At 44.7% G+C, this 25,566-nt stretch overlaps 1 protein-coding gene across 2 annotated transcripts in view; it reads left to right on the top strand.

The window, feature by feature from the left end:
- The window catches only part of NRK (Nik related kinase), an 88,019-nt gene that overhangs the window by 5,218 nt on the left and 57,235 nt on the right, over window positions 1-25,566 (top strand). For both annotated transcript variants that reach the window (XM_030967365.1, XM_030967364.1), the window contains exon 3: window positions 23,228-23,284. In XM_030967365.1, coding sequence (XP_030823225.1) covers window positions 23,228-23,284 — 57 coding nt within the window. The remainder of the gene's footprint in view (window positions 1-23,227; window positions 23,285-25,566) is intronic.

Below are 25,566 nucleotides of genomic sequence, written 5' to 3'. Positions count from 1 at the left end.
GCAGGCTCTTTGTGAATTTTTCCCTCTGTGGGAAAGTGCACCAGGGTCCTGGAGCAGCAATGCAGGACTGTTGTTCCTTCCCCAGGGCACTGAATTCATGCTGCACTTTGGTGTCCATCCTCTGGTGGCAGATCTGCTGTAATCACATTTTACTTTCCCTTTGAAGATATAGGTTCTAGAAGAAGCTTTGCAGGAGCAATTCTAGAAGTCTCTCTTTTCCCATACTATAATTTTTTTATTATTATTTTTATGTCAGAAGCAGGATCTTTCTCATGTAACTCTTTGTGGTGGTGAAGTCTTTGTTGTTTCTGAGATTGTCATTCAGATACTGCTTTTAATACTACTGAATTAAAAATGTGTGCTCAGGGGCTCACATGGACAGATTAGAAGCCAAGAGAGATTTAGAGGTGCTGTTGTTTTTTACCTGTAGAAAGATCCCAAACATCCTGGATGTTCTGTGAAATAGCTGACTTTCTTTTTGTGTCTGGATTAATTTTATATTGGGAAAGAAAAATTTCAGTCTAGTCATCTTTTATGAATGTTGAGTATGAATCAACTGCTTAATCATGGCAGAAGCAGGAAGGAGAAACACAGTTTGCTTCTCTGCTGCAAAAGAAAATGTTTTGAACCATCATGTAGCTCATTAGAATGCTAGTTGCCAAAATGTGCAAGAAATATTGACAGTCAATTTGAAATTGCACCCAAAGGCTGCTTTTCACCAAGCATGCCAGAGACCAGGCTCTGGCAGCTCTGGGGATGGGGTGCTTTCAGTCTCTGCTCATTCTGCACTAGGGCTGTCTGGAACATCTGAGGAGGCACTGAGAGGAGTCCCAGAGGGCTGGGGAAGCTTTGTGCACATGAATCCTGCCCTGGAGGGGTGAGGGCTCTGTGTGACCCCAGCTCTGTGCAAGCACACCCCAGCTGAGGTGAAACAAATGGTTAGACTTTGTTCAGACAGCAGTGTGGGCAGTGGGGGTTCTGCTGGGGGTTGCTGGGGATGGAGCAGCCCTTGGTGGGATCGTGGGGGTGGGAGCTGCTGTTGAAGGAGCTGGTGGTGACAGCCAGGCTGGCCAGATGCAGAATGCACATTCCACACTCAGCAGTCAGCTCTGTCGCTGCTGTGGAGGGTTTTCCCCCAGCCCAAAGGCTCAGTGTGTTTGGAACTCCTCCTGCAGACCCCGAGCACCGCCTGCATGCTCTCAGGTGTTTTCTGCCTGGTGGCATCTCCCTGCTGCTGGCCTTGCACCCAGAGCAAATGAGTTTCCTCAGGAGGAGGGCAGCTGCAATGGAACACTGCTTCTGCAGTTCTGGCCATGAGAAGTTAGGCTCATGCTCACTTTTCTTTTTAACTTTTGTGTACTGTGTCCTCTGATCTATAAAATGAATTCACTGATCAAGTGAATGAATGGAATTCTGGAATAATTTTGCAGTTTGTCTGGTATAGGCTTGTGATTATAAGTATTTAAGTTACAAAGTAGTCTCTGTTATCCATATACTTTACTCATATCATTAGAGCATGCTTTTATTCTCCTGAGGTGTTAGATTCTTCCATACATTCAGAAACCACACATCGTAATTTGCGCATAATCAAAGAAAAACTTATTTCAGGCTAAATAAATTATATTCAGGATTACTAAATTGCTTTGTTGGCTGTGAAGATGATTCATATTTTAATATATGCAACTCTATAAAAATGAAAATAAAATTTTGAGGATTCATCATCAGATTTAGAAAACCATATTTAACAGATTTATTGAAGGAGAGTATTATACATACTGAATTATTCCAGTTACAGTTCAGGGTCTTTTAAAATGAAATGGAAGATGTATGAATTGTACACGTAACAATGCTAGAGCTGAGTAGAAATGTTGTAAAGGTTTGTGTAGAATAGCTGACTAAATGCCAGCAGATTTTTTTTGACAACTTATGAAGTAGTAGGACATAAATATGCCAGTACTGGCAACTTCAACCTTTGCAAAGTGTGACTTAGATGTGGAAAAAATCCAGTGGTAACCAGAATTCACGAGACTTAGGCTTCATTATCTCTTGAAATTACAGTAAGTTTTTCAGGTAATTCCTGGTTTCCATGTGCTGGAATCCAAAGAACAATCCTATGTAAGAGGTGATTCAGAATAATGCCATGAGAGGTGGTAGCACAGTCCTCTCTGACAGTAGTGGAGAACCAAAAGTAGTTGGAAACTGCATTTGCTGGTGGTTGGGAATTAGGAGTATTGACTCTTTCCTGCCTTTGTCTCCTCTGTGTTGAGGAGCTGAAGGTCAGATTGTGTCCAGTCTCTGCACCATCTCCACTGAATGCATTGGGGAAAGAGAAGTTTCTGAACATCCCATGAATTACTTCTGGCAAGATCTGTCCATCCTCCTGCGTGCTCTTGAGGCCAGGGATGAAAATGGGTGCTCGGGGCATCAGCAGTTGCTCTCCAAATACGAGGGCCAGCGTTTTTGGGGGTTTCTAGAGCTGCTGATCATTAAGGACCTTCAGAGAGCAGAGCAATGTTTTGTGTCATGTAACTGCCAGTGTCATCTGGGGGGAAGTGAGAAGGCTGAAGGTGTCCCTGGGGAGTCCCTGGGGTCTGTTGGGCCACGGCACTGCTGTGAGTTCTGTGCCTGCTCCCATTCCCTGCAGGATTTACCTGTGTGGGCTCTGGAGGGCTGGCTGGGGCTGCTCCCTCACCCTGATGCACAGCAGCTCTGTGCTGGTCTGTGCCTGTCTGTTCAGTAAGAACTAAACTCTAAGCTTGGGGAAAGTGAAATATTTTTTTCAAAGACTTCTGCTGTTAGTTTCATAATCTTAGGTGGGAAGTGTTTCTTCCACAGAAGCCTCTTAATGCATTTTCTGTGTTCCAATTTTCAATGCAGGGTCATTTTTCTGTTGAGTAAATGGGGAGAGGGAGATATGGGGGCAGCTGAAGGGGTTGCCATTTTTGAAGTGTTTGGGTCACACAATTCTTCCTGAGCTCTGGAGGAGGCTGTGAGACTCTGACAGTTGTCAAGATGAAGAGGAATTGTTCCTAATCCCTCTCATTCAGCCATGCTGTGAGAGTCCTCATCCTTCTGAAGCTTTCGTGGGCCAAATGAGGTCAGCAATGGTGTTTTCTGATGCCAAAAGGCACCTGATTGGGACTTCTGTCTTCCTTATTTTTGGTGATGTGGATTAGCCTTCTCCTGAGCTTGCCAGTTTTCAGTGGCCTAGGCAAAGAGAGGCCAGTGTCTTTGGATAGTTCCAGGGCTGATGTTTTTTGGCCCATGATCTTGGAGGCTGGTGATAAACCCCAACAGATTTGCAGCTGCTGTGTGTGCAAAATGGTTTTATCTTTAGCGGAATCTGAGGGCCCAGGGAACTGGAGAGAGGTGCTCTGGTTTGGAGCTGAGAGTCAGGAGGGAAGAAGTGGATTCCCAGTAATGCAGCTGATGGAGAAGCAGCAGTGCTGCTGCTGAGGCCCAGCAGGGCTGGAAGCAGCCCTGCCTTCCTGCAGTGACTCTGCATAGCCAATATTTTTATTTCTCTGCGGTCACATAAGAGTCATGATACAAAAAGGAAGCAGATCTGAGTAAGGAAGTGTATGGGGTTTTGGTTGGGTTTATTTTGTTGTTGGGTTTTTTTTTTTTTTTAACACAGCTGCTTCTTGGCATTGCATCGTGTTTCAACTGCTGACGTGAGTTATGAGTTGCTTTGCTGCTGATGTAGAGTGGCAGCAGGGCAGCAAAACACAAATACAATGTTTCAGTTTGTCTTAATTTGAAAGTCTGTTAAGTTCCTCGTATTCCATGTCACTGAATAACTGGCCGATGTAATTGAGGTGGGAGTGGTGGGGGGAAGGAACATGGGGGTTTTGAGGCTGGGCAGTGTGTGGAATCACCCGACCATGCTGTTATGGAGTGTTAAAATCTGTGGACTGTATTGTAAACCATAATTAATGGTAGCACCTGGAAGGCTAAATGTAAGAAACATTACAATTATGTTGAGTATAATCCAGATAGTAAATGTGTAAGAGCTGAAAACTTTTAAACCATCCCTTCTGTGGCTGGGTCAGCAGTAGCCACTTTCCAGAGATTGTGTCTTGGGGCTGAAATGCAATTTCAGAGTCTCCAAAGTGCTGCAGAGATGTTAAAAATGACACATAATCTCAGGTTGTTTCATTGTCATTTGTGGTGAGTTACAGTTTTCAAACTAATCTTAGTCTTCAAGGCGCTGAGATTTTGACAAGTGAAGAAAGGAAATCAGTTGTACTCTACAGAAATGACAAAGTGCTACTCTCTGTTTCACTAGCAGTTGATAAAAGTGCTTGTTTGTCTATCTGTTTATTTTGGATTTTGGTTGTGATGCCTTTTTCTTGGTCCTAAAATTAAGAGCCAGACACAGTTAGGAGATGAAGGGTTTTTACTTTGGTGTTTAATGAGGATCTGTGTGGTGCAACAATTCGTCAAGGTGGGATACACCAAAATGCACACACAAGGTAGATCACATTTACAATTTTATAATTAAAATTTATAATTTATAATTGCAAATTAGCATATCTAATGAAGCTGTCCCAAAGAGAGGCTTGAATGAATAGTGTGACATGTCCCTATTCTAAAGTATTCCCCCCAGACAGTCTAATCCTGGTTTGCAGGATTTGTTCTGGAGGGGGCCTTGGCTTCCCAGGAGGGTGTAGGGCTCTCCAGCTGTGAGACCTTGGGATGTTTGGTCTCCTGGCCTAGAAGAGAATACCAGGCTTCAAGAATTCAGATTATGCATGCTAAGAGAATGAGAATACATGGAAGGTATAGAAAAAGAAAAGGCAAAACCCATCATGGCAGCAGTAGAAGAGCTGATTATCTTGTCCACATGAAACTGTCTTGGTTTATGTAAACTAAGTCCCTGCTTTTAACAGAAGGTGGGACCATATGTTCCCAGAGGTCTTTTCCAATCTCAGTTTTGAGTTCAAGACATACCTACTATCAACCCAGCCTACTGGGGTGTGAATTACTAACTTGGAGGATACAAAAAACCCCACTTCTCTATGAAATATTTATATATATATATATATATATATATAATAGGTAGTTTATGGTGTGTATTCAGTTGTCAGAGTCAGGAGCATTTTTGTGCTGGGGTTTTCAGGGGTTTGGTGCTGTTTGGGGTTTTTTTTTAATCTTGTCTTCCCTGCCTATTTGCATGACAGGGCCAAACTATATTCAGCACTGGATTTTAAAATAATGGATCAAACATGTGAGATTAATTAGCAAATTTTGAAGTCCTGGTTCTAGTTAGTGAATATTTCAGAGGAACTCGATTAAGATTCTTAGGAGCCAAACTAGTTTATCAAAAATAGAAGAGCAAGGATGTGAAAAAAACCTCTCAGCTGTGGAGTGCCTCTATACAATAAAGGCTCTGCCTGAACAGAGCAATGTACAATAATTAGATGTGCCATTAGAGAGTAGTAAAATCCTTGCAAATAATTTGTTTTCAGGCCTCCTGCTTTCAGCTCCTCCATGTTTTGGACCTAAAAGTCCATGTGGGAGAGTGCAGTGCATTTTCATCCTAAACTGTTGGCATTTTGAGCTCATGTTGCATAACGCTTCAGGCTTTGTCACTGGGTCACGCTATTTTGAAGGTAAGAGAACGTGCTAAAAATGCACTGCTGGTAATGTGAGCATGGTAGGAAGTAGTTCAAGCTCTTAATTCCCTGCTCAAGCACTTTGCTGTGCTTTGAGCACCTCACCAGTGACATTGATTTCAGTAATCCTGACTGCTCAGTGGCATCCAGATTCACACCAATGTGCAGATACATCAGTATGGCCAGTGCTCCCTGGGCCTGAGCTCTGCAGTATCTGACCTGCTCAGAAGTATTTTCATTGCATACAATATATGAATTTGTGGAACTTGGGGAAAAAATTGTGATTGTCTATTTGCACTACAGAAAACCATGGCTATGACAGTTAATGAATGAATGGCACAACATTATTTAATTTTAAACAGCAGAAAATCTAGTGTGCTGTTTACAGATGTTTGAGCTGATTCCCATGGCAGATTAGCTCTACTAACTAATTTCACAGTGCACTGCAGGACTTTAGAGCCTGGTGAGGACATATCACCTTATCTCTGTGTCTCTGGCTCTTTCTTAGAGCTCCTTATGAATTGTACTTTCCAGGCCTGCTTTAATGTCCCGAAGAGTGCATGTGTGTTTCTTTGAAAGTCCTTCTTTGGTACCTCTGGGCAATAGCTAATAAAATATAATAAAAGGAACAACAAATCACTTGGTTTCCTTAAATAAACCAAGGAACTATTTTTCAGCAGTTTGTAGTATATTTTTTATTTTTCAAAGTCTTTATGTGTTTTAAGTGTGCCCTTGTAACCTGCTGAACCTTGTGGAATTCCTGAAAGGTTTTCAAGATCTGCTTTAGAAGCACCTTCTCAAAGGCCATTTATTCTTCATCCTCTACTTCCTACCCTTGAAAACACTGAATTTTAGTAACTTCTGAGATCTTACAACTGAGCAGTCCAGGAGATACACTTTGTAGCGAGCTGTGCCCTTTTCAGGGTCCTGCATAAATGATGTTTTAGCTCCTGTGCAGTAGCTGGGTGTGGTCTGGGGCAGCGCCTTTGGGAGCTCCCAGTGTGAAAAATGCACTTTTTCATAAAGGTAAGAGAGGGGCTGGTGTGGGCAGCTCCGGCTCAGGAGATCTTGCTTCTCTTCTTGCCTCTGCTTCCCACCTTAGCTAAAAAACACGAATTTGCTGGAAATGGAGCTCTTTGTGTGAGTGTAGCAGTGAAAATGGAGGCAGCCCCTGGTTTTGTGCAGCATTTTGGGGTTGTGGTTGGGAGGAATCAGTGTGCTCATGGAGGTGATCTGTGAAAATTGGTTAGCAGCCACTTCCTGAACAACGTGCTGTTTGAAAACAGCTTCGCTTGAATCCAAACATGGGTGCAAGAGAAACCAGAGTGGGAAAATTTCAAGGAATGAGTTGGCTTTTCGTTTCCAAACTTTGCATCAGAAATGTCAAAACATTACATTTAATTTCCTTCATTTGAACATACATTTAAATTCAGCAGGATGTTTAATAGATTGGGGAAAAAAGGTACAGTCATACTGAAATAATCTGGCATGAAAAATTGAAATGTGAATATTAATGTGAATTATTTGGATTTTATATTCTGAGATGAGTGTTTGCAACCAAAAGCGAGACCAGTTGGCAAAATATTGACATTTTGTTGGTGTTTACTGAATACTGGAATTTACTAAATTCTGTTTTCTGACTATGTGGTTGCTACATCTGATATGAGCTTTTTAATGCCATTTTTTCTTGTATCTCTATTGTTAAAAATGGAAACATTTAGAGGAAAAGGTCATAAGAGAAATGTGTGATGGCCTTCTGAAAAGAAAATTCCTCAAGTTTAGCAAAATGTAGATATCTTTCTTATTTAGTATGCTGAATTTGGCAAGGCATTTCCCCAGTATTTAAAAATAACAAAAGAGTAACCAGTTTACTAATTATTTCTGTTGCAGTAGATTTGTCTACTTCTGTTTTACTCTTGGCTTTAAACCTGTGAACAATTATACTAAAATATGCAACAAAACCATCATGAAATAAATATGCATATGACTTAGATAATGGATTCTCAAATGTATTATTTACACAGATTATTCATTATGTTGTCTTGTTATATGGAAAAAGGAAAGAGCTGGAGAAAAATAATATTTGTTTTTTGCAGTCTAACATGAAATATTTATTGTAACAGGCTTCTTGCAAACATTCTGCCCCCAGAAGCCAAATCATGTCAGTAGATATCTGATTGCCTTTTATTATGATCAGAGGGCAAAGTTAGGAGTTGGGGGCCAGCATTATCTCTCGTGCTTTGAAAATCAAATTACTGTGGGAGGGGGTCTTGCAGTTTTCCTGTGTTTTGCCCTGCAGAGCAGCACAGGCAGCAGCAGTGCATGACCATTCCTGCTTTGGGATGCCTTTGGGATGAAGGGGGGTTTGTTTCCAGAGGCACTGGGCTGTGCTTTGCCGGCCCTCCCAGGGGAAGGCAGCCAAGTTTTGCAGGCAGGGGCTGCAGGAGCCGGGCTGCCCCATGGGCCAGTGAAGCCTGGCATGGCTCAGGAAGGGTTTGAGCTGTGAATGTGGTGCACTGAGGGCACATTGGGCTTTTTGTGCATGTGCAGATCAGCCTGAGCAGGTCTGACGTTTCCCAAAGGCACTGGGGCTCCTGGCTGGGTTTGTGCTGGTGCTTGGGGGTGCACATTGCTGGGTGCCCAACTGGGGCAGCTTCCCTGGCAGGGAAGGGCTTGCACAGGGAGAAGGCCCGTGTATGGCAGCCTGCTCTCCAAAAATGTGCCTGGAAAAGGATGAAGGAATAGAGAGATGCACTAACTTTCTTTTGGAAACTTGGAAAAATCAGCCAGAACTCTTTTGAGTAGAGGAAGATACAGTACAAAGACTGGAAACTCAGGTCTCTGATAGCACACATTGGAGAATAAAGAGCAGAGAGGATTTTGGACTCATCCTTTGCTCTGTTCCCCTCTTCCTTTCTTTACATTATTTTCCAGGAGCCCACCTGTTGGCAGCTCTCTGACCAGGAATGAAAGGAAATGTCCTTACCAGAGCTGGGTGATGGCTGGAGCCTGCACGGCCCTTGCCCTGTCTGTCACACAGATGGGTTTTGAATGTCAGAGGGAGTATATGAAATATCTGACTGGCTAAGCTTTTGTGGTTGCTGTATCCTGCATGGTTTACATTGTTCTGGCAGACCTCTCCCTTTGGAAGTTATTAATATTAAAATAGAGCAATTCTTCATGATGTGGAGATATCCTTGCAGCCCAGCTCTGTCAGGGGGGCTGGGAGGCTTCAGGCCCCCATCCCTGTGCTGGGATGGAGGCAGTGCTGAGCCTGCACAGGGATTGTAGGTGCCACTGGAGTCTGGGCTGGGGATGACACTGTGGTCTGTAAACTCTGGTTCTTAATGGGGAGCCTGTCTGCGTGAGTCCTCTGGTGTGTAAATGCTGCGTGATCTTCTGGGAAGGTTGTATCTTCAGATTAGCTGGACATATGCCAGCAATGGGTTTTCTTTCCTTTCTGGCTTCCCTTATTGCCAGGCAAGCAGTGTGAGTGCCATCATACAGTGCCCTGTGGTCTGAGCTTCCCGAAGCCATTGTGTGATGTGAAAATTCCCCAGAGATTGCATGGTGCATTTTGATTTCTCCTTATAGACTTGGGAGCATGATCAGAAAGGGAAATGGGGAAGCTGCTGCTCTGCATTCTCCCACCCTGGGCAGGCTGGTGACTGTGCAGCTCTCTAGGAGTGTTCCAGGAGCTGGCTGTGGTAGGACAAGCCACATCTGTCCTGCCTGCCAAAGAGGACATCCACGTTTGTGAAGGACCCTTTATGAGCAAAGAGTGTCTGCAATACAGGAGGTGACACAGAGGGCTTTGCACTTTAGTTTTTTTGTGGTTCCCACCCAAGCTGTGCTTGCCTGAGTGCAGCAGTGCCTTTCTGCAGATGTGCTGCTGGGCTTTGTGGTGCCTCAGGTGGGTCTGTGGCTGCTGAAACAGGGCGTGTGCCTGGCCCTGCAGCTGAAGCAGAACAACAGCTCTCTTGAGGTTTGGCAGAAAATAGTTTCTGGTTTTTTTTTTTCCCTTGGTGAAAACAAGAGGAAGCCTCAGCAGGTAGGAGGTGATGCTTTGCCACAAAATCCTGTTCTCACATATCAGTACAAAACCACTAGCTGGACCCACCCCTGGCTGTGGGCAGCATTTACTGTACCAGTTAGTGATAAAACCCATGTTCTCTCTCATTGCATCATGAGACGTATGAATATTAAATTAATCCAGTTAATTGCTGACTTTTCTAAAACAAATTCTCTTTTTAAAAGAAGAAAGAGCTGGTAACATAAGTAAACAAATTTTCAAAGAGCTAAGTAGTGATCTCCTTCCATTAAAGTCACTGTGAAAGTGGACAGAAATGGAGGTATGCAAAAAATGAGCATTTTGATGACTGGTGTGGCTGGATCAGTGAAAGGCAAATGACAAACAAACCTGATTCAGGCCACTGAGCATGTCCACGCTTAACAAAATTGAGCTGGAAATAACATTTCTAATTAAACTGGGTCAAACCATGTATGCAAACCAGGTCTTTAAAAATAATTATACGAAACCTTGTTTTTTCCAGTCCTTTGCACATGATGTCATTTGTTTGACCTATTCAGAGGGGAAGTGCCAACAGTGGTGTGAGGGTGCTTTGTGCTCACCTTGCACTCATTTGGTTACAGAGCAAATGGCAAATCAGAATCCGTGCAGGGGAGCCAGTCCCCAAAGATGACTCAGTGACTAATTTCAGAACCTCTTCTTGTCAGGTATTTGTTTTTCTGAAACTCCTCTGTTACTGAATGTGTCAGGTTATTTTCTTGTGTAAACATGTCAAAAATAGGTATTTTCTGTAAGCCTCAGTGGTGCAGGGAGGAAAGGAGTTTGTCTCCTCTGATTTGCACAAAGTATGCAGGAATTGAGTCATCTTGGAGCCTTCAGACTTGGTTGGAAAGGGCTGACTGCTTCAAACATGATTGGATGCAAGAGCAGTGCAATCCCATACATTCTGTTTTCTTCAAAAAAAAAACCAGCTGGCTGAGCTTCTGTCTTTGGTAGTGCAAGTTCATGTGCTCCCCTGAACCTGAAGGTTTAGAAGGTAGAAGGCAATTCAAAGGAACTGGGAGATGGCTTTTCTGGTGTGGGGTTTTCATATGCACTTTAATATATGGGGTTTTTTTTTAATGACCCTTTTGTTGTAAATAGAAACCCAATAATTTAAATTTCTGTTATTTAAATATGTGCATTGGCAATGCTGTAGAGTTTTAGTTTATCCTGCAAAATTTTCCTCTGGCACATAATTTCATATTTATCCAAAGCAACAGTGAGCTCTTGGTGGTGTATTTTGGCATCTGGATGTAGATGACGGAATATGCAAAGGAGCTGCAAAAGGAAGATTTTTTGGAAACTTGTGGATGGTTGAACTTTTTAAGTGGTTTTTTGAAGTGAGCACAGCTAGATGTTAAAGCAGAAATGCTAGCTTTTAAAATTTGTATTCTACATGTAAGCCAGCAAGTTGCTGGCATTAGCTGGATGCCTTGTGGAATGTTGAGGTTGTTTTCTGTTTTGTTTTTGTCTTTCTTGACAGCTGTTTTGGATGTGATGCAGCTGCTTGGACAGGCTATTGCTGTTCCAAGGTAAAGGAAGCACATAGGGTTCAGAGCTTGGAAAATGAGAATTGGGCCTTGAGACTCAACCATGAGGAGGGTTCTGGTGCAGCTTCACTGACATCTGAGGTACCTTAGGCTAGGCCAGGGGATTTCAGTGTTTCAGTTTTGAATATTTCTCTGCGTGTTTCTGTGCGTGCCCTTTTGTGTGTAGTACCTGGGCCCTGGTGTGTTTGGTGTGCAAGAAGCTCATGGAGTTTCCCAGTGCTGCCTGTGGAATCTCCCCGTGGCACAGCAGCTGGCAAACCCCAGCGAGGGCAATGCCCTCCATCTACACCTGTGAACGTGAGTGGGTGTTGAGGGTCAGAGCAGTGAGAGCTCTCTGTTTCCATCTGTGGCTTTGTGGAGAGCCTCATCTCCCGTGGGCTGTGAACTTTGGGTGGCAGCCCTGCAGTCAGAGGTACTTGTCAGAGGTACTTCTACACAAGGGGACACACTGCAGCAGTGGCTGGGGTTTATTTCTTGTGTCACAAGCTCTGGCTCAAACCTGTGAAAGGGTCTGTGCAATCGCACCTTTTCCAACAGGGAAACCATTGAAAATACACTCTTTTCTCATTCTAAAGTGAGGTTTGTTTTAGAAATTTGACCCTTTATGGGACAAATTCAGATCTAATAAACTCAACAGAAGTTCCTTAGGACACAGGATCATTGAGGTTGTCTGGTTGCCTTCAGTGGGGCCAGAAGTGGGTGTGAGAACCTCAGTGTTGGGACAAGCCATGGCTGGGACAGCTGGTGGTGGGAAGGGCTGCAGGGAGCCTTTGTTGGGTGTAGGCAGCAGTGCATGGGAGGAGGGCAGGGCCCCCAGCCTGTGCTGGGGGGCTCTGGTGTTGTTTCACCCACACACAGCTCACTGTGCAGTTCACTGCTTCATCTTGCCCTGCACAGAATTAATTTGGCTTGTTTAAACAGGGCGAGACAAAGAGATGAGCGTTTCAAAAATCCAGTTAGGGCTGTTAAGTAGTTAATTCCAGGAAATTATTGGTACCTCTTGTGACCAGTTCTTCCAATGATTCACTGCTGCTTTTGCTTCATGTGTGCTCATAATTACGCCGAGCTGCATTGCTCAAGGCTCTGCGGTTCTTCAGCTGTAATGTGTTTAGCCATTTTCTTGAAATTATTCTGCAGGGGTAGTTATTTCTTTCTTCCTCTCAAGACCTCACTGTTCATTTCTACCCTGCTGTGATTGACTTCAATCCCTACAAGTAATACAGAAATTGAGAGGATGAAGCATTGAGCAGTAACTGCTTGTAGCTGTTCAGGAACTGTTACTGTGCATCTGACCTCTAGTTTGCTTGAGAGGGAACCTTTGCCAGCCAGGCTTGTGCTGTACAAAGCTGATTAGATCAGTTTAGAAAAAAATAACACCAGTGCTCCTCGTGAATTCAGATTTTTTTTGGTTTTGAACTTGGAATCTCCTCTCTTTTAAATTCATTAGAAAAGCGAGCTATACTTCACTTGTAGGACTAATTAAAAGGGTAGTCTGGTTTCATTTTGGAGACTAACTTAACACTGAAAGCCTTTCCAAACATTTAAGTAATTTTCCCTTGAGTTTTCTGGACCATCTGGCCAATAGGATTTTGGAAGGAAATAGGAATTGACTGCTGCTGTGAGATCAGTGCCATGTAGCTCATCTCTTACAGAAATAATTCAGAAATCTGGAGGCTTGTGTGTTTTTTCACAGACTAATTGTGTTCATTAACTGCCTTTTAATTTTTGGAGAGGATTCACCGGGTAGAGCCAAATGAAAAGGCATAATTATATGCTCTTTTTTCTTCCCTCAGTCAAATGCTCTGTGAGGAGTTTGGTATGTGTGTAAGGAATATGACCTTTCCTGGGGCAAACCTCAGATCTTCTGAACTTGACAGTATTAGTCAGCAGAGTTTTTGGTTCAGGATTCACCTCAGGTGAGCAGAGTCATAGGGAGGGTGTTGGCCCAGAAATGCTGAAGGCAAGACTCAGAGGCTGTAAGAGAAACCCTTTTAATGCCAGTTGTTAGTGCTGGGCTGTCCATGGTGTGTGAGCTGGACACAGCCACCTGCATGGTGCTGCAATCCATGTGAGAAACGCCACCAGAACTGCAATGGGAAAGTAAATCACCCTTAATGTTGTTGTAGCTCTGTCATCATTTAGGCTGGACCTTGCAGCTGTGTACCCTGCTTGCCTCAAAGCCTTTTAAAAAAAAAAACAACAACACAGTTTTAAGCTGTGCAGAGCTGTGTTCATGTTCTGTATTATATGCAAGAGAAAATTCAACTACAGTTACAGTTGCTGTTTACAAGAATGCTGAAAGATCTTTAAAAGTTCAGTGATATAAATGCTAAGAGCTTAATGTGCACACAAGGTTGTGTTTATGTGGGATAGAAGGCTAATAAAGCTACGTTACTTAAAAAGCTAAAAGATGACTCTCCTAACATGAGGTTTGTAATTGCTGCGTGCAGCTTAACCTTTGTAGCTTTGTAGCAATGGTGAGCCAAAAACCCTTCCTTTGAGGGATTCTTGCTCCAAAATTCTGGCCACCCATCAGCTGACCTCCTACAGCCCAGCCCTGACTTCCTTTCAGCAGGATGGGGCTGGCAGCACACCCTTGACTGCCTGTGACCTTATCCAGCAGAGAGAGATGTGCTGGGAGCAGGTTTTCTCCAGCGCCCTGCATTTCTGTAAACGGATGTGAATGAGTCAAGCAGCAAAAATTCACTGGGCTGGGGGGATTTGTACCTCACCCCAGACTTAGCTTCTCAGCAACCCCTGTTCTGCAGAGTGGGAGCCTTCCAAAGGCTGAGGCTATTCCAAAATTGTTTATTTTTCTGGATGAATAGACTTCTGGTGCAGCAGACCTTTGCTGTCGTAAATCACCACTGGGCTCTGTGCCAGGGCTCTTCCAACCCTCCTGTTCACAACAAGAGGAGCCCTGGGACTTTAAATACCCCATATCCCCCCTGTCCTGTGCTGTCCTGAACACCCCAGCAGCCCAGTGTCCCCAAGCCAGAACTCCCATGGGAAGAGAGAAACCCCTGTCTGCAGAGCCTCCGTGCCCTGACAGGGGTGGCAAGCCCTGGTGGGGGTCTGAGGCTGGAAATCTGAGAGTGTAGCAACAGATGTGAAAGGATGTGACAAATGCCAAAGCCCAGGATGAGTAGAAGGCTGTTACTTGTGCAAATAGTGGTATTTAGGCTCAACGAAATGAGTTTTATGTCCCAATAAATGTAGTGTGAGGAAAATGGGATAACTGCACAGCCTGCTTCTCAGAGCTCTTCTCCTACTCACTGTGCTGCTGTCTGAGTTACTCGACCCACATATGGCCACAAAATGTTGCTTTTCTTTCTGTGTTGGCAGCAGTTCCCACTCAGGGGCCTTGCAGTTCCCTCTAAACTCAACACCTGGATGACTTTTGAGCACAGGGGAGCTGGAGTTTCAGTGTTTGCCATCCCCTCAGATGCTACTGAAGCATCACCAGATGGAAATTGTACCTGATCAAAGTCATTGGGAGTCTGGTCCTTCACCAGGAGCAGCTCTGCCTCCAGAGCTGACCCCAAATGTGGCAGGTGAAGGTTGTTCTTCCAAGGGGCTCTATGTGCTCCAGCTCTTCCAGGACAGGCCCCCCTGGTTTTACCTGCCCCAGGAGAAGCGTTCCTGCTCCTTCCTGCTCTCTGTCTTGCACATTGCTCACATTGTTCAGAAACTTTAAGTAGCACTTGGAGATCTAAAGCATCATGTCTGCATGTTAGCTGAGCAAGGAGAAGCCACAGGAATGGGAACTTCCCTCCAAATGAGCATGGAGCTGCAGAAGATTACATGGGATGTTCTTCTGCAGACACCACCCACTTCAAATAAGTAGAGGACAAACCTCTCTGTGTTATGGCTAGAATGGTATTTTTTGAAAAGCTACATTACTTAAAAAGCTAAAAGATGACTCTCCTAACATGAGGTTTGTGCTTTGCTTGATCTTGCTGATCACAGTGAGAATGACCCATTTGGGAGCAGGTTTCAGTATCCCAAAAGATCAGTCCCTAGTCCATTCTCATACAAGCATGCAGTAGCCTTGAGTGGTTCATGTTTTGGATGAGGATGGTAATCTGAGCAAGTGAACATACTGATATTGCAAAAAATGTCAATATTCAAATATGTGTTCATGAAAGAGCTTGAATTGGTTCCTTTGTTTCATTTTCTTTTCCCACTGGTCTGCAGTCAGATGCAGACAAACATTAGGCAAAGCAAACAATCTGTGTTTCCACTCATACAATGGGAGGAAATAGGAACTGAAAGGATAAAAAAAAACCTGGGTAGAAAAACTGCTTCTCGTGCCTCTTGGGTTTTACAGTTCAGGAGGGTTGTGGTACAGACATTTACAGTAGGGATGAAAAACTGTCATTTTCCTCCAGAGATCAAGGTGATTTGATCTGGTCCCTTTGAAATGACCTTTATCCATCCCTCCCTTGTAGACAATGTGGATGTGGATAGAATTTTAAGTGATTGGTGGAGGTTGTATTTTCTAATCTCTTCTCTGGGCTAATGTGTTGCTATTTTAGTATATAGGAAGTTCTCCTATACTACTGCCAACTTAGTTATCTTCAGTGGTATTATGATTTACAGTGATTTTTTTTTTGTTTCTTTAAACATGTGACACAAGTAGGGGCTCTTAGTGAATTTCCTGGTTTTCTTTTTTTTACATCTTACTCCTGAAACATCTAAAACTTCATTTGGAGAAATTCATAAAATATAAAATGAATATTTTCACTTGGAGTGAGCGCAAATACATTCCCACTCTTGATATGAGAGGGGAGAGAAAAGCAATAGGAGGGATAAAATGACATCTTCTGCGCATAAATAGGGTGGTGGTGTTTGCAAGGAAAAGAATTTGGTTTTCACTGAATATTCAATCTGTTTTTACTACGTAAATGTGATAAACTTCACAAAATTATATATTTTAATTTGGAATGCAGTGTAACATTTTAGGGATTTAAAAATAATTTTAAATCCCTTTATAAATCATATATATCACTAATATTTCTTCATTAATGTAGCAGCCTTTGTCTTAAAGAACACAGAATGTTACTAATTAACTTTCATTCTTTATATATCTACAGGCAAACATTTTAGGGTTTAGTGCTGATATTTTGCAATCCAAGTTCTGGGATATGTGAAATAACATTTGACTTATTGGTATGGTCTATACCTAAAGTGATGCATTTTAGCTGACTTCTTAGAACACAACTAATCACAGAGTGGGGTTTAGCATATAGGAGGAGAAAAGCCAATACCACATAAACCTTGAAAAGCCTGTCTTGGTTATCCACAGTGTGTTACTGGTGCTGTTGTTCAGCACTGACCAGCAGAGGACAAGGGTGGTGTTTTGTAGTGTTCAGGTGGTGTGCTTTGCTTTCCCTGGCAGGAAGCATTCAGGGCTGGCTCCGAGGGCAGTGTAAGTTGGAGTCTGCCAGGCAGTCCTGTTCCAGCCTGAGGGGCTGTGCCTGGTGGTGTCCAATGCTGTAATGTCTGAGAGAACAAAGGAGCTTCGTGTTGCCTCCTGTTGGTCTCAGGAGCTGGTGCTGAGGCTGCTGTGTGCTCTTCCTCTCCTTAGCGCAGTTAATGGCAGCACAGCTATCCGGAGTGTGTTAAAGGAGCGCAGGGAACAGGAAATGCAGTATTTGGCTATGCTGCCCAAGGTGTTGGGTGAGACCTGGGACTGTCTGGAGATTGCATGGCAGATGTGGGGGTGAAAGGGAAAATGTGTGGCATCCACACAGGCAGCACAGCTGGGCTGTGGTTCTATGGCAGACCCTGCATGCTGCACTGCTGCCATGAAAGCAGCCACAAGGAAAGAAAAGTGTGCTCCACCTGGGAGATGGAGCTGAGGGCTACCCTAGAGGTGACCTGGAAACAGCTTCCAAAATCAGCATCTCCCAGTATGACAAAGAAGAAAAGAGATGCTCTAGGGGGAATACAATTCTTTGATTTACAGCCCTGAAATATAACAGACATCCAGAGCTGGTGTGACGAAAGTACCACCAAAACTTAATAATGTCAATCACAGGAGGCTTTCTGCAGCCTGAGTTTGTGATTAAAAGGATGAAGCTGTAATCAAAATGATAACTGTGTTCCCACCTGGCTGGTGTCCTGAGCTCTTTGTGGGCATTTAAAAAAAAAAAAAGGACTTAGTGAAATTGGTGCCCATCTGTCCAAGGCATTTGTGGTTTGAGGGGTTTTGTGCAGTTTTTTGTGTTTGTGTTTTTGGGGGGTTTTAAACTATCAGAGTTGGCATGGATTACATGTCATAGCCTGTGATGAAATGAATCGTTCCTGAAATGCAGTGCTACTATTCAGTGCATGACTTACTCTGAACTTTGCCTTGGGCCATTAACTAACAAAAACAAGCTATAAGCTCTTAATTACTTCTTCCTTGGAATATATTCCTGGAAGGTCCGTTCAGGTTTTGCATTACTGCTGTATTTTAGCTGGAGAGCTCCAACCATGACTGCCGTGTGTCGTCTCACATGGTTGCAGCTGCTGAATTGAGAGGTATGGACTGCTCTTGCTGATAGAGCTCACCTAAAAACTGTCTTCTCAGGTGACTCAGCCCAGGTGTGCAAGCCCTGACCACTTGTTAACATCCTGAAGACCCTGAGGGACAGCAGAATGCTTCTATGAGGAGCCTTTTACCGCAGAACAGTGGCTGTGTCCAAGCTGCTGCATAGGAGCAGCCTGTCTGCAGGTTTTATATTTTTGGGGTTCTCCTCTCCCTGCCGTGCTGACCCACATGGGGAGCACACTGCAGCTCCACGGGAGGCTGCTCCTGCCTGCCTGCAGTGTGAGCAGGCAGAGCTCCTGTTCCCACTCTCTCTGGGGCTGGGCTTAGCAAACATCCCTCATCCCTCCTGTAGAACTGGGTCTGACTAGAAGAGTCCTGTGCGGGTGGAAAGGAAACAGAAGGATCATGACTTCATTAAGGTCACATGGAGTAGGACAGAGGGTTTCCTGGATCCCTGCACAGAGCATTGTTCACTCCCTGCATTATCTCTTAAAGGCTTTTCTTGTATGTGCAGGATGGAAAGGGTGGAGGGGAGAGGGGTGAAAGGGTGGGGACCGGTCCCACAGGGCACAGCAGGCTGAGCTGGCAGGCTGCCAGCCCTGCAGGGCCACACAGATGGGCTCAAACTTCAAAGTTCATCAGTGCATTTTGAACAGGAAATCTGATTGCTCAAGTTCACTTTCGGTGAGAGCTCGCAGCCGCACAGCTGTGCTTTCACCTCGCTCCCCAAGGGCGGGTGGCCACAGGCTGCATCTGTTATCCCATAAGGATTGTCTGCTTGAGAAGGACCTTGACTGCCAAAGTCCCACACCTCCAACAGCCACGTCTCGCTTTGCAGTGCAAGTCTTGAGCATCCAGAGAAGGTCCCAAGAGTTAAAGTTGTGGTATTTACCAGCTTTCAGGATTACACAGGCAGGCAGTGATGTGTCAGCCAGGAGTCCCCTACCCTTGTGCTAATGCTGTGAGCTGATGGTGTCTGTGCCTGACAGCAGAGTGTGTTTGGTATGAAATGGCCCTTCATGTGGCCACAAAGGTGCAAACTTGAAGCGTCCAAGTCTTCTGAATTTTGGGAGGTGTCCCTGCACACAGGCACCTGACTCTCTGTGCTGCTTCTGGTTGCAGACAAGAAGACAAGGACAGGGACAAGAACAAGGACTTCTGGTGTGTGAAATGCCCCAGCTCTGTGCTGCCTTGGTGTCCTGCAGCAGGCAGTCCCTGCCTTTCTCAGGCACTTTTTCCTGCTGCGGTTACATGGGGACAGCTCCACCAGACAGGCCCAGAAACACGTGAACATTGATGAGAGCCAAAAAGGAAGCCTGTGGTGGGGCTGCCGTGGGCTGCCTTGGCACGGGGTGCAGCACGCCAGTGGACAGCTGCCTTCTCCTGTCTGGGCTTGCAATTGTCCACTCCAAATCTGTTGGATCCCAGGTGGGGAGGGAAGCTGATGGGAACTGCTTCCCACCCCCAGGAAGAGAGATACGTGCAGGATCTGGGAGGGAAGCTGTCAAACCAAGCTCTCTGCCTGTGACTTGCAACCTTATCATCTCATTGGGACCTTGAGTCTCTTCTTGTAATCGTGGCCCAAGCCAGGGACTGTCCAAAATTTTTTTTGGAACATAAGAGGAAAAGGTGTTGTACGTGACTGAATGCATCATTTTGTAAATATACTTAATTCATGTAAAGCCCCTTTATCAGCTAATAGCTGGCTGCTAATGTTGACACTTTTGTTGGATGTAAATAGAAAAGTACGTGTCTTGACCCTTAGTAAGGGGCGTAGATAAGCAGTTCCTTTATCTAAGGTGAAAAGATAAATACACATCCAACAGAAATAACGCTGAGCAATCTGCCCTGTTCCATGTATCTCTCCCTGCAGAGATAATGCAGGGTTGGAGCTCATCAGAACCAGATCTTTGGCATCAAGCATCTCCCACAAGTCTGGCTGCAATGAGCAGTGTGTAGATTTGAAAAATGTGTGTGCTGGCTTCAGGTTTGCTGACTGTTACTGTAGTGAGTAACTGGCAACTGCAGCAGACTATGCGGAAATATCTTCTGGAGGAGACCAGGAATTTAGCTGGACTCAAAGCAAATGGGAGAATTTTTTCCAGCTTGGATAACTCATCAAAATGAAGGGTGGAACTTCAATTTTAGAAAGTCGTTGAGCCTCAGAATTGTTCGTATCTAAGCTCTGCGATAGAATTTGATGTACTCATGGGTAGGAATATGGGCGTTGCAAATGGCTGTTGGATGCATTCACTACATTCTCCAGAGCTCTTATACTGAGCATTTGGGTGAAAGATTAAACCTTTTATTAGGGAAACCAGCCCGCAGACCATTCCAGCCCTCTCCCCATTTTCTGGGGAAATGTGCAGTGGAGGATCTTGAATCACAGCAGGCTGAGCTCCAGTGATCTGGAGAGGATGGGCAGAGGCAGAGTGAGCAGAGGGCTGGGAGGGCAGTGCCTCTTGTTCTTCTCAGATTAAATCAGTAAGGATGAACTTCAGCATGTCTTGTCACTGGAAGTGAATGAGTCAGCCGATCTCATTTGGTTGGGAAAAAGTTAAAACAGCCAGTTTGCTCCTGGAAGCTTTAAACAAAAATCAAAACACCCCTTTTCTCAAAACAATTCGCACGTGCTCAACTTAGTGGCTTCAGCAGAAGCAGCAATGTGAGAGTTCCCATGAACTCTGGCTAACCTCTGAGATTTATTGATAAATGAAAAAAATAAGGGACCAGCACTGAAATCTTCCCTTGCTAAGGCATTACTCTCTATCTCTTAGCAAGAAGCCCCGGGCTGGGTTCAGGATGTTTACTGCTTCTAGAGATGTTAAGGAACACTGACTCCAAACAGTTTAAAAGACCAATACTGAGAAATCTGTAATTTTTGTTCTGAACTGCCAGCACAGTCATAGTCTGTGCCTTAATGCAGGAGCAGGATTGAGTTGTGCATCTTAGTTAACAGGGACATATTTTTTGAAGAAAGGTGAATCACAACCCATAAAACAAAAGGACTTGCTGTTTTCTTTCCCATAAATACTGATTTTCCAAACCTTTTTAGGGGGGGTTTAGTATTCACATTTATAGTGGTAAGTGAGAGCAGCAGGTTTTGCATCCAGTGGAAATAACAGTGGCAGCAAAATGGCCAATATCTGTTGCACAGAGGGACAAACTGACCAGGAGTTACACTTTGACACCACGACTGAATGCCAAGCCTTTCCCTCTCCCTTATTCTGATAAATATTCAAGTGCAGTGCTAGCCTAGTACTCACTGATTATTTTTTCAGTAAAGAAGCACCACAGTTGTGAGGAATCAGTGTTAGTTCTTGGCCCTTTGCAGGATCTACAGCAGTCCAGGGGAGATTCCTGTTTTCCATGGGCTGCTCAGCTGGTGTGTGGTGCCCAGAGATGTGGAGCCACCACTGTGCTTGTCTCAGACAAACTCTGGGTGCAGACAGGGTGGCTGGGCTTTGGGAAGGGCCCTCCCCCTGTATTGCCAAGACATTCAGTGGAAATGGGAACGTTTGCAGACATTGGCTCCAAGAGAGGAGCTGTGGCTGGGCAGAGGGAACTTGCTGACCAGCGTTGGGATGGATGCTGACCCAACACCAGCATCCTTTGGGCTGGCACTGGTCACAGACTGTCCACACTCACCCACCAAGGCCTGTGTGGCCTGGGGAGAGGGTGCCCTGTTTGTCTTCCTCCTGAGGTCTGTGCTGATGGGTAAATCCTTTCAGTCTACTTCATGAGGACATGCTTTGCAATCCCAGGAGTGCTTCCATGGAAAGAGGACACCTTTAAATATACAAAAAACTCAGCAGGATTTAGTTTTTTGTAAAAGAAAACATGACTGTGACATATTGCCTGAGAATGAGGAATCATTTTTCTTTGATGCAAAATTGCTTAGTCTTAGAAATAACATTTGTGTGCACTTTTGTGCAGATAGAACCTGGGTTTTTAAATTACATCAACCCAGCTTTTAATTTTGTGGGTGTAAATTGCACCTGCAAATCATTTTGTCTGCAAACTGCAGCATTTCATATTTGATTTCCTGATTTCCAGTGGCTTCCTTAACTGCTGTCAGTTAGTTATTTTGATATACAGCTTTGCAGGCACTACTATTTCGGGAATAAAATTGCAGTCTCAAAGCTTCAGACCCATTTCTGAACATCTGATGGAAGTGAGAAGGTAGGATGTACAGCAAACCCACTGTCTATTCAAATCTTTGGATACTATCTTCCAGTGTGAGGTCAGTGCTGGTTATCGTGGTGAAAGGCTTCATCTGTGGTATCTGTTGAGCAGCCTGACCTAACCAAAGCAAGAAACTGCAGCTGACAGCAAGATTCACGTGTGGGTGTTCTTGTGAATCACATTTTGTCACTCCCAGTAGCAAGTTTGCTCTTTTAATAGCTTTATTTCCTATTACCTTCCTTTACCTAGCTGTGTTTTCCAAGCCAAGCCTATTACTAGTGCGGAGTTACCAGCTGTCTGTTGTTTAAAAGTGACCGTGGGGAGTGGGCATTCCATAATGAACTGTGGACATGTGTAGGCACCCCCACAGTCAAAATCCTGGGTTAGTTCTTCCCCACCACCACAGAAAATGACATTTTTAAATTCAAAGCTCTTTTAAATTCAAAGCATGATTTTGGAGAAGTAGCTGAGTAGTAGCTGAGATGTAATTAACTCAGCTGAAGTTAGAATTATAAAAACTAAGTATTTTGAAGTAAAAAGCATTAATTTTTTTTTAAAGACAAAAACATGCATAAAACTTTAGTTTCTTGGCAGCCACATGGAGGCTGCCAGATTGATGTACTGGAACCCAGAGTTTTGTCTTTACCCTGAGGTGTGCCAGGACATGTCAGAGGTCAAGGTGGGGACAGAGCCAACTGCCCAGTGCTTTCCAGCTTCCCAGCACATCTCAGCCATGGATGGCAGGACAGGAACGTGGCTTATTCAAACATTCTGAGACTGTGCTGACATTTCCTGGAAGAGGAGGCTTGAGGGCTGGCATCACCTGAACAGAACAGAAGTTGGACAGAAGTTAGGTGGAGACCCGTGAGCTTGTGCTGAGTTGTGCTGTGAGAGCAGAGCTCTCCCAGCACTGCTGCTTCCTTTGTGCTGAAAGGAAATTCAGCCCTGTAGAGATAACTCTGTTAAATTCAGAGCACAGTAAGGGCGTGGCTCTGGTAACACATCACCAAACTTCACCTTGGTGGTTTTGTGTCACTGGAAGGTTGTTTGGTACATAGAATCATAGAATAGTCTGGGTTGGAAGGGACCTTGTAAAGGTCACCTAGTCCAACCCCTTGCAAGCAGCAGGGACATCTCCAACCAGAACATTGCCTTGAACAGGATTGAAAGCAATTAGTCAAACCTGGTTGTTAGAGGCCTAATTTGTTGATGTATTCATAGTTTGCCTACATGTTTTACACAGTGTCTTCTGTTATTTTAACAGGGTCGCCATGTTAAGACTGGGCAGCTGGCAGCAATCAAAGTGATGAATGTTACTGAGGTGAGTGCAAAACCAGAAATAATAAGGTCGTTGTTAAGCTGCAAGGAAAAATAAATAATCAGATCATGAGAAGGTGGACAGCTCATGAAAGAAGATCCACTGGTGTAAATCATGGTTCCTGAGCACCAGTTTGTGTATTATTAAGTACTGAGTGGTGGTAACACAACCATGTTTTTTAAGTGTGGCTGACCAATGGTGACAAAGCAATAAGGGAGTACATTGCAATATATTTTGGTGTTCAATAATATCAAAGATAAGAAGTCCCTTCCTGCTTATTTCTAGTTGATTATCTGCTTTCAGAGATAGCAATTTAAAGATTTCCTGTATCTCTGCACTGCCTCTGCTGTGTCTCATCACATCCTATCCCCTCACATGCCAGTTGTTGCTCAGAGTAGTGCCCTGACAGCCAGCAAGCAGGATCATGTTAGAAATGCAAATGCAGTACTTTTTTATTGTGATTTGGCAGATGAGGGAAGGAGACTGTTTAATTGGCAGTGTCCCTACTCACATTTATAAATGGGTGTCGGTGCTGAAACAGGGCCTTGAGAAAGTTGCTAAATATTGGGTTTTGTCTCTCCTTTTAAGAGCACAGCCAGTAGTGGAGCAGTTTCCCTCCTTGAGATCACATTAGCCTGAGCCCCAGGGAGGCTGGGGAGAGTCCCTGCTTCTTCCTCTTGAGTTTCCTGGAAGTCTGGTTTGGCAGCATCCAGTAATGCCTACTTACCTGGAAACAAAATTGAAATGGTCCTGCTTTAGGAATCACCTTAGTGGGCTTGCAGGATTCTGAAACCAAAACAAAGCTGTTTAGGTCTGGTTTGCTACAGGTGATAAAGCCAACATCATGCTGGGGAGCCTGTCCTGTTTGAGGGCAGTGATAGCAGGTCATGCTGTTTTCACATTGAGACCCTTCATGGGAAGGTGAGGAGCATGCTACTGCTACTGCCCAAAGGGGTTTGCCCTGGTGCTGTTCCCCCACTGAACCCTGAACAATTCCAGCTCAACTGTGCTCAAGTGTTCCTGCTTTCTGGGCTTGGCACAGGGTGAGTGCAGCAGGGCTTTCTGCTCCTATTTCCACTTTCCTAGTGCAGAGTTGGCTGTGTTCCTGCTGCTAGGGCATAGGCTGGCATGTCTGGATGCAGTCACTTCTGCTACTTCTGCCACTTTTGTTCACCAAAAGATTCTGATTCTTTCACCAAATCTGCAGGGTTTCTTTTTCCAGTAAGAAGTCATTTAATCAGAAATTGCCTGCCCAGCTCCAGCTGTGATTGTTCAGATCTGGGGCACTCCAAGAGCTCAGCAAATCTGCCCTTTGCTGTCATGAGCTGCAGCCCCAGGCTGGTTTCTTAAGAGCAGCAGCAGGATGCTGTGGTCACTGTGGGATCCTTGGACATCTGTCAGGAAGTGCTGCTGTATTGAGTTGCACGGGGGTGGGGGAGCCCTTTGAAATGGTTAAAGGGGAGCTGATGGCAACGTGTGCTCATGTGCCTCTCCAGGCAGGCTCTGCTTCCTGTTTTCTGACAGAGCCAGACAAGCAGAGTGCTTGCAGAGAGACTGGATTCTTGCTGCTTGTCTCTTCAGCTAGCAGTGCAGGTGATCAAAGAGCTCTTCTCCAGCACATCATTCTCCATCTGTCTTTGATGTCATTCTTTCTAGAAAGCAAAATAACATTTAAATGTGAAACTTGTTGTTAGACCTCCCCCAGTACTAAGGGGTCCCTTGGTGCAGTATTTGTCAGCTGATGATCTCGTTTCCAGTTGTGGTCTGAGGAGTGTGTTTTCTAGTCTAATGCCACTGCAGATAGGCCCACATCTTCAAAAACAGCCTTTGATCATGAACCTGTCATCTCTGTGCACGCAGCCATCTGTGCCAGGACGCGTTGGTTTGTGAAGCAAACAGCTTTGTGCACCTGCACATCTGTGAGCCTGCTTCCTTTCCTTCAGCAGCATTATTTATGGGCAGACCCCTGGGACACGGGGCTGCTGGTAATGCTGGCAAGAGGGCTGGTAGAAAGTGGAAATTCTGAGTGTGCACTGAGAAGCTGAGGCTGCTTTTGTCCCTGGTCACTGTGCTTGAGGGGTGTGCGTGGCACTGAGGCTCAGCAAGTCTGGCTTCAGCTCCTGGGCCAGCCTCGTGACGTGGCCCATGGGGCACAATCACTCACCCTTACCCCTCTGCCTTGGCTTTTCCATGGCACAGAGCATTTTTATCCAAACTCACCGAGGCACTGGGAAGCCAGAGTGCATTGGTCTGTGGAATGCCCAGCTGCTGTCCTGTGTAGCTCT

The sequence above is a fragment of the Camarhynchus parvulus genome, chromosome 4A, assembly GCF_901933205.1.
Source record: "Camarhynchus parvulus chromosome 4A, STF_HiC, whole genome shotgun sequence".
In the NCBI taxonomy this organism is placed as follows: Eukaryota; Metazoa; Chordata; class Aves; order Passeriformes; family Thraupidae; genus Camarhynchus; species Camarhynchus parvulus.
Note: the sequence above shows the minus strand (reverse complement) of the source record. Positions and strands in the feature narration are given on the sequence as shown.